The sequence below is a fragment of the Humulus lupulus genome, chromosome 5 (assembly GCF_963169125.1).
Source record: "Humulus lupulus chromosome 5, drHumLupu1.1, whole genome shotgun sequence".
Classification (NCBI taxonomy): Eukaryota; Viridiplantae; Streptophyta; class Magnoliopsida; order Rosales; family Cannabaceae; genus Humulus; species Humulus lupulus.
In genome coordinates, this window is record NC_084797.1 from 4453330 (window position 1) to 4465992 (window position 12663).

At 43.6% G+C, this 12663-nt stretch overlaps 3 protein-coding genes across 3 annotated transcripts; 2 read left to right on the plus strand and 1 right to left on the minus strand.

Moving 5' to 3' along the window:
* Positions 1-7121: 7121 nt before the first annotated feature.
* Positions 7122-8774, minus strand: LOC133834233 (anthocyanidin 3-O-glucosyltransferase 7-like). Its single transcript, XM_062263772.1, has 2 exons — positions 8288-8774; positions 7122-8213 (listed from the first exon to the last, which is right to left on the minus strand). Exons 1-2 carry the CDS (start codon positions 8772-8774, stop codon positions 7381-7383), a joined length of 1320 nt encoding a protein of 439 aa, XP_062119756.1. The 3' UTR covers positions 7122-7380.
* A 156-nt stretch (positions 8775-8930) lies between these two features.
* Positions 8931-11321, plus strand: LOC133780207 (uncharacterized). The gene is made up of 2 exons (XM_062220073.1): positions 8931-10554; positions 10869-11321. Exons 1-2 carry the CDS (start codon positions 9855-9857, stop codon positions 10901-10903), a joined length of 735 nt encoding a protein of 244 aa, XP_062076057.1. The 5' UTR covers positions 8931-9854; the 3' UTR covers positions 10904-11321.
* Positions 9327-9818, plus strand: LOC133777813 (uncharacterized). The gene has a single exon (XM_062217561.1). It carries the CDS (start codon positions 9327-9329, stop codon positions 9816-9818), a length of 492 nt encoding a protein of 163 aa, XP_062073545.1.
* Positions 11322-12663: the final 1342 nt, after the last annotated feature.

Consider the following 12663-nt stretch of genomic DNA (forward strand, 5'->3'; position numbering starts at 1 on the left):
GAGCTCTTCGATAGCCTGGAGCTCGGATCTGTCCTCGCCTATTCTGGGGTCAATATCATTATTTAAGATGATATCCTTCCCTTTGGCATTCTGAGGTTTTTCAATCTCAGGACTAGGCACAATTTCCTGAGATTCCTCACTCCCGCCCTGGACGGTCATCGTCTGCTGCCCGGGTTTTGATTTTCCCTTCATAGAAATGCTATAGCATTCCTTGGCAGCGAGCTGATCGCCTCGGACAGTGCATATCCCCGTGGAGGAGGGAAATTTTAGTGCGAGGTGACGGATGGAGGTTATGGCTTCGAACGCTATTAATGTAGGTCGGCCCAAAATAGCATTGTACGCGGCGGGACAATCGATGACCACAAACTCGAGGAGCTTTGAGACAGTCCGAGGTCCCTCTCCCAAGGTGATCACCAACCCGATTGTTCCTATTGCTACCGACCCTTCTCCAGAAAATCCATATAGCATCATGGAGGTGGCTTTCAACTCGGTGACGGATAAACCCATATTTTCCAGCGTGGACCGGAACAGCAGGTTCACGGAGCTCCCATTATCGACCAGTATCCTCCTAACTCTCCGGTTAGCGAGCTGAGCGGCTATGACCAGAGGGTCGTTAAGAGGGAACTGGACGTGACTGGCTTCTTCCTCGGTGAATGTGATTGGTTGCCTCTCCAATCGTTGTTGTTTGGGTAGATGCTGCTCTGGGACAAACTCCACTCTGTTATGAGCTTTCAATTCATTGACATATCTCTTCTGGGCCCCCCTGCTCGTGCTAGCCAGATGGGGGCCTTCGGAGACCGTGGAGATCTCTCCCCCTATCACAGGATGAGGGGTGTCTTGATTTATCCGAGACCTGGGCTGGCTCATCGGAGCTTCTGGAGCAGGTTGGCTGGCTGGAACTCTATTCCGCGCATACTGAGCCAAGGGTCCGGCTCTGATGAGAGTCTCGATCTTATCCTTCAGGTGCCTACAATTGTCAGTGTTGTGGCCAATGTCGTTGTGGAATCGACAAAACTTGGAGGGGCTCCGCTTAGCCTTTTGGTGCTTCAACGGCTCCGGCTTCTTCCAGGGGAGGCGAGCTGAGTTTGCTAGGAAAATGTTCTCCCTAGTGTTTGTGAGCTCGGAGTAAGTCGCATAGATTGGCTTAAACTTTTCTACGGGCTTGTTCTTCTTCGGGCTGTGCTGGCCGCCTTCGCCACTTCCTTTTCTCTTGCCTCCACCCAACTGGTTATTCTGTGTAACAGTTTGGGTCATTTTTACGACATCCGTTTCCACTCCAGCGGGCTGTTCAGGGGCTTGGCTGGTTCCCGCCGCCGAAGCTTGTGCCTCCTCCAGGTTTATCCATCCTTGGGCCTTGCTTAGGAACTCGTCCACCGTGCTTACACCTTTTCTCTGTATCTCCTCCCTGAGTCCGCCCCCAATGAGGATCCCAGTCCTCAAGGCCACAAGCTTGGAACTATCGTCTGCGTCTCTGGCTCGAGCCGCGACGTTGGCGAACCTGCTCAGGTAAGCTTTCAAAGGTTTCTCGGGTAGTTGCTTTACATTGGCCAGGGTGTCGGCTTTGACGCAGGTAGCCTGAGAAGCACGAAAGGCCCTTTTGAAGTCGGCAGAAAAGGTTTTCCACGTGCTGATGGACTGTTTTTTATTATGCTTGAACCATTGCCTGGCCGCCCCAGTCAAGGTGGAAGGAAATATTAAACACCTTAGCTTGGGACCGATGTTGTGGGCCATCATTAGGGTGTTAAACATACCCAAATGATCTGACGGGTCCCCGTCTCCATTGAACTTGGACAAGTGAGGCATATGCAAACCAGGTGGATACGTCGTAGCTGCTATGCTGGGGGCGAAGAGCTCGAGTTCGTCCCCCGAGTCATACTCATCCTTTTCCTTTTCCGATAACAGCTTCTTCATCAGCTCCTCCATTTGAGCTAGACGCTCAAGGGTTTGGTCCTTACTTTCTTCGTTGTTCTGGAGCGGTTCAATAGCTCCAGTTCCATTGTAAGTGTTAGGCGGGTTATTGTCCCTCCTAGCTTGAGCCAGGTTATGTGGGGCATTCCCGCTCTCACGTACTTCCGACAGACCCTCCCCTTGGTGAGCGCGACTACCATTTCTAGCAGGATCTCCTCTTTGAGAGTTGAGGCGATCTCGAAGGTCGGCCCTCGGGGTGGCCCGAGGGCTTTGAGCCAAACTCAAACGATGGCGCAAGTCTTCATCGGACATGTCACTTCGATGACTCCCGGTCTAGTAACTCCCGTTTGAAAAACTCGGTGCCCGCCGTTGAGAGTGAGGATCCAGGATTTCCCCGCGCGCTCTGCTGCGATGGGAAGGTCCAGCGGAAGGAGGATTTCTCCTGCTACTCCCATGAGCCGGAATGTCTCGGACTGGACGGGGAGGAGATGGATATCTTATCGGTGAAGGGGGATGCCTAACTGGTGACGCGATCCTGGTCCCGTCAGGGCGGACTAAGCTAGGTCGTGGCCGTCCCGCTCTTCCATTCCCTGCGTCCTGCGCTCGGTGGTCTGACCGTGGTGCAGGACGGCTGGCCGGGGCAGGCTGTCATCGCGAGCCCTCCCTAGATCTCCTTCGCGAGCTGCCTTGGGCCCCCCTGAGTGTACTCGAGGGTGGAACTGAGCTAGGAGTTGAGGTCCGGACCGATCAACTGAATTGCTGATCGGTCCTAGGAAGTTTCTCAAATACAGTTTCCTGGTGGTGGGAGTAGAATTCGATGTCGAGGTTCTGACCGACCGACTGGGCCTGGAGCGGTTACCCCAGCGGGACTTATGAGTCTCACCATGCCTCCTTCCGACGTTAGCGTCGGTTGTAAGAGGGGGTAATCGGGCCAAAACCTCTTCGATCTGCTTGTTTGCTTTCGCCAGCTGACTTCTCAACTGTGCATTTTCCATTTCTACCGCCGTGTAGAAATCCGGGTTCGGATTGGGCGGTCGGGGAGCCGAACTTCCAGTGTCGTCTTGGCCCATTAGCTGCTTTCCCGGTCGCTGCTGAACCTCAGGGTTTTGCTCATCGGATATGGCGGCATGGTGGGCCTCATGCCCATCACGTTGATCCGCTTCGTTACCATGTCTCGAGCAAGTAACCACCATGGTTGGGTTTTTGCAATAGCACCAATTTAAAATACTCTCAATGAAAGCACCAAACTGTTGACGCGGTTCTTCGGCAACAGATAATGATATGAATAAAGAGATGGATTAGTGCTAAATGATGAACCGTAATATGTAAATAATCTCAAGGGAAGGTTATAACTCGTTTACTTTTTTAGGTGGTTCGAAGGTTAAAATCCCTCTCTAGTCCACCAGCCAGTATTATTGATATTTCTCTCGTATTCCTTACAGGGGGTTTCTTTACAAACTAGACGCCAACCCTTTGCAATGCCCAGGGTCTCCATATTTATAGGGAGAGGACACCTGGGTGTTGGCAAAGGGGGTCATCCAGCTACCTTCTTACCCATCATGTCACTTTTGTGACACTTATGATTAATTCCTAAAACCTGACAATGAAGTGTGGTCTAATCAATAGGTAAGGGGGATAATGGGCCGCATGGCCCAAACCAGTCGTGGGGTGCTTGAACACGCACGTTTATGCTGCGTGTCCGAGATTTCAGAAATGGAGTAGACACGTGATGTCTGATATGCGCACGTTTACATTGCGTGGTTGACTTTATAAAGGGTCGGAGGTGTCAGCTCTAGCTCGTACCTCGAACTTGATATAGTCCCAGCTCGTGGTGTCCACACTGTTGACCTGATGCCTTCGAGTATTCTGACTAAACCTTTGACCACCTCAAGCTAAAGAGGTAGAGACTCGTAACAGCAGCTTCGGGTAGGTGGCTTCCACGTGGCTGATAGGAGTATGCCTTTTTCCAGCTCGCTAATAACCTATGGATGTTTAGGGCGTACAGATCCCATACTTTTAAAAAACAAAATGTAGTTAAACGTAACTTAAGAAATAGTCTGTGGCCATAGGGTCTTCTTTAAGTAAAACTAGTAAACATGAAATTGATAAAACTGTTACTAGACTCAGCGGAAAACTTAAGAGAACCCTGACAACCCCGCAGGTCGGTTGTTTCACAGTATGCATACTTCAGACAGAATCCCCTCCAGCTCATTGCACTGCTCCTTAAGCTTTGCCCTTACCTACACACACAGAGAGTAACTGATGAGCTATAACGCTCAGTAAGGAAGCTAGCTACAACTTATGACTCTACTATCCAAAACAAACTTTGCATAACAGAAATGCATATCTAGAAACTGCAAACTGAGCAACACGTCTAGCATATTCACATAAGTCAAAGTGTTGCGTAACATACTGAAAACATATAACTGAGCCATCGTGTTATCTGTGGGGTTTTAATCCCAGTGTGGCCTCCACGACCTAGAGAATACTCACCTCCCGTACCAAAGGGGTATACTCCGCTAAAACACGATGACTTTACTGACTTGGTGGATAACCCCACTGTACGGCTGCATGGGGATCCGCCCTCACAAGGCCTTGTACTGAGCCATCGAGTTATCTGTGGGGTCATGATCCCCGGGTGGCCTCCGCGGCCCAAAATATACTCACCTCCCGTGCCAAAGGGGTATACTCCGCTAAAACTCGATGACTTTACTGACTTGACGGCTAACCCCACTACACGGCTGCATGGGGTCCACCCTCACAAGGTTTCCCTTGAAAGTTACAAACATTGCACATGCATTCATGATAACTTTACTGCACTATGCACATTCAAACCCGGTAGATGGGTACTATCATGCGCATCCAGCCATATAATCACACATATATATATAGCAACTAGAATTTGACCGGCAGTATACAAACATGCAAACAATTCACTAAGATCACAACAAGCTAAGTTACTCTTGGTGTATACTTCCTTACCTCTTGTCCTTAGCTTTCGTGAATTATGTCTTTGTGAGTATTTCCGATCGCGTTTAGAACCTATTATCATATTGGGACAATATGTCTCAGTTTATGCTTACTAAGATTCTAAAATATATAAGGGAATTTAAAAAAACAAAACTGAAATTCCCAACCATGGCCCAAACCCGAGCCCTTGAGGTAAAATGACCATAATACCCCTCTCAGAATCCCAAACTTAGAAAATTATTATTTCCAATAATAATTTTATCCTAGGCCATGTTCGAAACTTCAAGTCAAAACTCTAATTATTTCTTAAAATTCTGTTTTCCGATGCTCGAGTCCAATTCACGAGCCCCGAGCCCACCTCTTGACTTTGAGACTTAAAATCGGTAATATTGTACTTCCTAAAATATTTTCTAAGTCCTTGAAAATATTTCGTAGCTTCTAAGTCATCAAATCTAAACTTTGAAACTAACTCCCAAACCTAGAATTTTTCTTGAAGCTCACATAATAATTCCCGAGCCTAGCTTATAAATTATTATACTTGGACAATTAACTAGGGAAAATTCATCCTTAATTCTCAATAATCAGATTTTGATCTTAGAATACCTAATACCACTTTTTGTCCCCTTTGGTTACAAATACCACTTTTTATCCCCTTTGGTTACAAATTGGTAACCATAGGTACCAAAAGAAACATCAAACCATGCATGCATGCTCACGTGCACAAAGCCTTCATCAATGGCTTCTTGTGCACGGCCAAGAATGGAAAGCACTCTTCAAGTCCAGTTTCGAGCCATAGGTACCTCCCACAACGTTCACTGCCTCATCCCGACACCACCATGACCCTCACCTCCGGCCACCACCACCGGTGGTGGTTGATCGAAGCAAACAGTCAACAATGACTCCCAAGTTTCAGCCGTGACTCCCAAACCCACCAAAGGTGGAACCCAACCCAAGGCAACTTCTAATACACCTCTGGAACTCTTAGGGGTGTGGAAGAACACCCAACCCATGGCCTTAAACATCATCATCGCCTGCAACCTCCATTAATGCCGGCGGTGAAGAAACCCTCAATGCAACCATCGGCCATGGCTACAACCACCACCTTGCCACCCCAAAACTTAAGATCTACTATTTTAGACCCTTCCCAACACCTTAAGGATGTTCTATAGTCCTAAAACGCTGATTAAAACCATACATAACAGCCCATAAATTCATCACCATCCTAAGAAACGAAAATGAAAAATCGAAAACTTAAAACTACGAAGGAAATCTATGAATATATACCTCTTACTGTGGCCGGTTCTTGGTGTGTTCTTACTTCTCCTCAACTTAGTCCAAAACAGTTATTTTGTTCTGACTATTCTTGCACCGAACTCTCAAAACACTCCCTTCTTTCTCTTGCCTTCTTCTTCTTGAACCCGAACGTACCACACTCTCAAGAACACCAAGTGTTCTTCATCTTTTCTCTCTCGGTTTCCCTTCCAATTTCGAAGATGGCTGAGCAAAATGAGAGAAACATGGCACCCCGTCTCAACCAACCTCTAATAACTACCCATGATCCTTTCAAAAACTTCCCACCAAAACTTGATTTGTGTGGTTGGTCGAGACACACACGTGAGAAGCACAATAATATATGTGCTGAAATGTTACATGCATTTTATCCAAAATAATGCATTAAACAATAGCTTAAAATAATTAAAATCAACTATGGTCTAAGCACTAAATAATGCAACTTTGGTATAAACTTATATCTATGATTTTATGTGAGTCATTTCAACATAAAATCATAATTTTAGTTCCATAAAATTCCTCTTGAATTATTCATAGACTCTTAGTGAATAAGTCACAACATCATAGTCTAAAATAATTCTAAGATTTTATGTAGATTCCAAACACATAAAATCATATACTTAAACTCTTTGAACAAGATGTCTATCTTATATTTATTTCACATCTAAGTCCCATACTATGGTCTAAAACAATCAACTCACACTTCATTAATTAAAATAATATTCACCAAATATTATTTTAATTATTATTCTTACTCTTAATAAAAAAAATTCACAAAACAATGTTTACATTAATTATACTTTTTTTTTTCCTTTCACGTCGATCCAATAAACAAATGGACATAAAAATCATAGAAAATACTATATTGGTCAAAAATCGACTATTGACTTATACCATCTAGTGGACATAACGTACCATATGATTTTATTTTATTTTTTCATTTGTTGTTGAAATGAATTGAAATGGCTCAGGCTTATCCCAATTCTTTTACATTATTAATTACACTAAGCAGTAGTGCAATTTTGGATTCCTTTAAAGAAATTAAAAACATGGCCTTTTTAGGATACTAGTAATAAAATCAAAGCAAGTACAAAGATACCAATGCACAAATGCATTTAGTTATTCTTTCTTATTATGCGAAATTCTTTAACATTGAGCAGCACTCTAAGCAGCACTAGGGTTGTTTATCAAGTGGAGCAATTGCTTGAAGTTTTATGTACTGCTTCCACTAGGGCCAACAGCTTTTGTTGCTAATTCTTTAAGTACTTTGAGATTTTCTCTCATTTTCTTTCCTTTTTCTTGAGATAATACCACATCCAAACAACTTTCCATGCCTTGTTTTGTGAATACTCCACCGTCAATTTTGATCCCAATTTCCCACCCGTCCTCTATCATTCGCCCATTTATCCTTTGGTCACCAAAAAATGGCCTACAAATCATAGGCACTCCCCCAGCTATACTCTCCAACAACGAGTTCCAACCACAGTGCGACACAAACACTCCAACTGACTTGTGGGACAGTATGTTCCTTTGTGGAGCCCAAGCCACTACCTTTCCATGCGTTTTTGTTTTTTCCAAAAACCCTTTTGGTAGATTTGCTTTTCCATTTTCCTTGAGGGACCAAATGAATGAAACACCGCTGCTTTCCAAGGCTTCAGCTATAGCCACGAGCTCTTCTTTTGGTAGTACCACCACTGACCCAAAGCCAATGTATACAACCGAGGCAGCTTCCTGCTTGTCAAGCCACGGCAGGCAGCCGCTCTCATCTTGAGCGGGCGGCGGCGGCAACGCTAAGTTTAATGGCCCCACACTAAGGAACTTTTGGAGTTTGGACTTCATGTCATCCGTAATGGTTTTGTCTAGTTCTTCAAACGAGTTCATGAAAACTGCGGTTGCCCGCGGTAACATCAACCCCATTTGATGTAGCATGGTGGAGAAATAGGATTCCAAGTCTCCAAAGACCACTCCTTCCGGCAAATCTTGAACTTGTATTTTTGACATTCCTGCTATGAAGCCAAGGCTTTCGTTTCCACTACCAGCTACAACTGAGAGAAACATCATGATCAATACCAACATATATATTCGAAAAAAGTAGAGTAGCAATAGCATATATAACAACCTTGATGTCTAATAAGATCAGTGTAAAGATGAGCAGAGAATGCACAAGGTCCAGAAGTCCGAAAGGGGACCCAAGGCACTCCCATGTCTTGAGCCATATCAGCTGCAAACCAAAAGAAAGCGTCAGTGACCAAACATGTCACCTTCTTTCCGGTCTCGACCACCGCCTTGTCTATGCCCAGCCTCAAGCTCTGCGGCGCAGCCTTCATGAAAAGCTCGATGGGTTCCTGATGCCCTCTAGTGAAGGTGTGCCCCTCAGGCACTCCATCCCAGACATCGTATGCCTTCACTTTGGCACCACCACCACCACCGCCACTCGTTGTGGTAAAAATGGTGTGATTGGATTGAGAAGTGTTGAAGAAGGAGAAGATAGTCTCAGGGGGGGAGGCTGCAGCCAGGCGGCGGACGATGGAGAGGAGTGGAGCAGTGTGTGTGCCAAAGGGAAAGGCTACTACAATGACATGGGGGTGGACTGGTGATGTTGCCATGGAAACTTTTGTAACTTGTCTTATTACATATACTTGCACTTATTTGCTCTTTATTGATAAAATTTATAGTATAGCAGTAGTTGGTGTATCATGAATGCTTGTCGTAGTCTATTCTTGTACAACGAATATTATTGTGGTTGACATATTTATTGGGTTTACTCAGTTATGGGTCTCCCATCATTATATTTAGTGTATTTCAGTTGTATTTGTCTGTTATTTTTGTTTCTTTATTAGTTAGGAGAGTTTGTTATTTTTTGGTTGTATTTGCCTATATAAAGGCTTTCTGTAGCTTTGTTTTACATATATAACAGATCAATAATATTCTCATTCTTTTCTTTCTTTCTTTCATCAGCAATATGGTATCAAAGCCGGAAGCTTAGAGCTTCCATACGATCCTTCTCCGGCGTCTTCTCCGGCATCCTCTGGTTTATACCTCTGACTGCTGCTCCAATTCCAGCAACCACCGGCGTTTCTTCCACATCACCCGGTGTTCTTCTTTCCCAGGGATTGCTGTATTCTTCCACTCTTCTTCTGCAAATTTTTTTTTTCACCATGTCTACTGGTGGCACTCCTCCTTCCTCTGATTCTCCGATTGATGACTCCCCAAATACTACCCCATCACCTGATTCGTCTGCTGTTCATCCTTCTCCTCATTCCACATCCACCAATACTACTTCATCATCTCAGCTGCCCAATTCCAAACATCCACTTGAAGATCCAGCACATCCTTACTATCTTCATCATGGAGATAACCCCGGCAATATCTTGGTCACACAACTTCTCACCGACCAAGACAATTACCCTTCATGGAGTCGGGCAATGCGGCTTGCTATATCTGTCAAAAACAAGATAGGCTTTCTTGATGGTTCTATCGCTAAACCTTCCATATCTGATACTTTCTTATACAATGCTTGGTTTAGAAATAATAATATTGTGATTTCTTGGATACTTAACTCGGTTTCGAAAGAAATTTCAGCATGCATTTTATATGATGAATCTGCTTCTGAGATTTGGACAGATCTTCGAATTCAATTTCAGCGATGAAATGGTCCACATATTTTCAATCTTCGCAAGGAACTAATGAATCTTAATCAAGATATGATGTCAATTAGCATGTACTACACTCGGCTCAAAACGATTTGGGAGGAGCTCACCAATTATCGCCCAACATGTACATGTAACAATTGTACATGTGGAGGAGTCAAGAAATTGCAAGAACACTACCATATGGAGTATATCATGTCTTTTCTTATGGGACTCAAAGACTCATACTCTCAAGTCCGAGGTAACATTCTCCTTATGGATCCTTTGCCCGAGCTTAATCGTGTTTTTCATTTGGTCACTCAGGAAGAAAATCAACATGGCACTCCCGATCCTACTGCCCCTTCTATGGCCTTTGCTGTTAACAGTGACAAATCTATCTCTCAAAGATATAATTCTGCTGCACCAAGATCATCCAATCAAAGAAGAACTCGTCCCTTCTGTACTCATTGTAATAGCCTTGGTCACACAATTGAAAAATGTTATAAACTCCATGGGTATCCTCCAGGATTTACCACAACCAAACCACCTACTAGTACCATTCTTCCTCCACGGGTACCTAAGGAAGCTGCTGTGAATCAAGCCCAAACAGATGAGGATCTCTCTAAGTCATCCACTACCAATAGTACCATTCTCCCTCAACTTACTTCAACTCAATATCAGCAATTACTTAATCTTTTAGCCTCTCAAAATTCTGGTATGCACTCTTCAGCCATCTCTTCTTCTCATGGTATTGAAGGTATTGTTCTCTCCACTAATTCTCACTTACCTCTTCTTACTTCTTGGATTCTAGACTCAGGTGCTACTAGACACATATGCTCTAATATTAATTCTTTTCAATTTCTTTGTCCTATTCAGCCCACTAAACTTGTCCTTCCTAATAATCACACTTTATTAGTGCATTCTAGTGGATCTATTAATCTTTGTCAAAATCTTATTCTTCATGATGTTCTTTATGTACCTAGTTTTCATTATAATATCATTTCAGTTAGTGCTCTAACTTTTTCCAATTCTTTTTCGATTACTTTCAAGACTGACCAATTCTTTATCCAGGACAACCTCAACAAGAGGATGATTGGCACGGGTAAAGCAATCAATGGAATCTACCTATTGGATTCTACTCCTACTGCACAAAGTGTTTTTTCTATTACAGCTGATACTTGGCATTCTCGATTGGGCCATTTATCCAATAAAAGATTAGCTTTGCTTCGAAATGTCTTACATTGTAACACTTCTTTACTACATAAAAAGACACCTTGTTATATTTGTCCTCAAGCAAAGCAAAATAAGTTATCTTTTCCAAATAATAATAAATTTTCATCTCATATTTTTGATCTTGTGCACTGTGATATATGGGGTCCTTATTATATACCATCTTATTCTAATCATAAATTTTTTCTTACCCTTGTTGATGATTGTTCTAGATTTACTTGGATTTATTTGCTCAAGCACAAATCTGATGCTTTACTTGTCATTCCTGAGTTTCTTTCTTTTATTCAAACTCAATTTAATTGTTCCCTCAAGAGTTTTCGATCTGACAATGCTCCAGAACTTGCTTTTACTAATTTATTTGCTTCCAAAGGCATTGAGCATCAATTTTCTTGTGTTGAGACTCCTGAGCAGAACTTGCTTCTTGTCACATTCAGATTATTATTGGCTATCTCTACCATCAAACGATGGCCTATGCTTCAACTTGATATAAATAATGCATTCCTCAATGGCGATTTACATGAGGAAGTGTACATGACTCTTCCTAAAGGTCTTATTGTTCCTTCTTCTACATGTGCATGACCTCTTGTTTGCAAATTGCACAAGTCCATCTACGGCCTCAAGCAATCCTCGCACCAATGGTACAGAAAATTGTCAGATGCTCTCATTGCCGAAGGCTTCACCCAATCTCAAGCTGATTATACACTCTTCACTCGTGGCCACGATCAACATTTCATCGCCCTTTTGGTCTATGTTGATGATATTATCATCACTGGCCCAAATATTCAAAATCTCCAACACCTTCAAGCCTCACTTCACAAACAATTCAGGCTGAAAGCTCTTGGTACATTGAAATACTTTCTCGGCTTCGAAATTGCCCGTTCCACAGCTGGTTTGTTTCTATCACAGCGACAGTACACTCTACAACTTCTTGAAGATACTGGATACCTTGGAAGCAAGCCATCTTGCACACCAATGGATCCAAGATTAAAACTCTCTGCTGAAACCGGTGAGCTTCTTACCGATCCTACACAATATCGAAGACTCATTGGTAGGCTTCTCTATTTGAATCTATCAAGGCCGGATATCACATACTCTGTTCATTGTCTAAGTCAATTTATGTCAGCCCCCGAACTCCTCATCTTCAAGCTGTTCATCACCTCCTTCGGTATCTCAAAGGTACTCCTGGCCAAGGACTTCTTTACTCACCAACTTCTTCTCTCCATCTTCGTGGGTTCTCCGATTCGGACGGGCTTCCTGTCCCAATACCAGACGTTCTACTACTGGTTTTTGCATCTTCATTGGTGATTCCTTAGTTTCTTGGCGTACTAAGAAACAACCAACTATCTCTCGAAGTTCGGCTGAAGCAGAGTATCGGGCTCTTGCAGCCACGGCCAGTGAAATAACATGGCTTCAATACTTACTTCGTGACCTTCATGTTCTTAATAATACCCCGGCTTTCATCTACTGTGACAACTCCTCTGCTATTCACATCGCTAACAACCCCACATTTCATGAGCGAACCAAACACATCGAGCTCGACTGCCATTTTATTAGAGACAAAATCAGAGATTCTTCGATTCGTCTCATTCCTATTAGTAGTCACTTACAGCTGGCAGATGCATTCACTAAGGCTCTT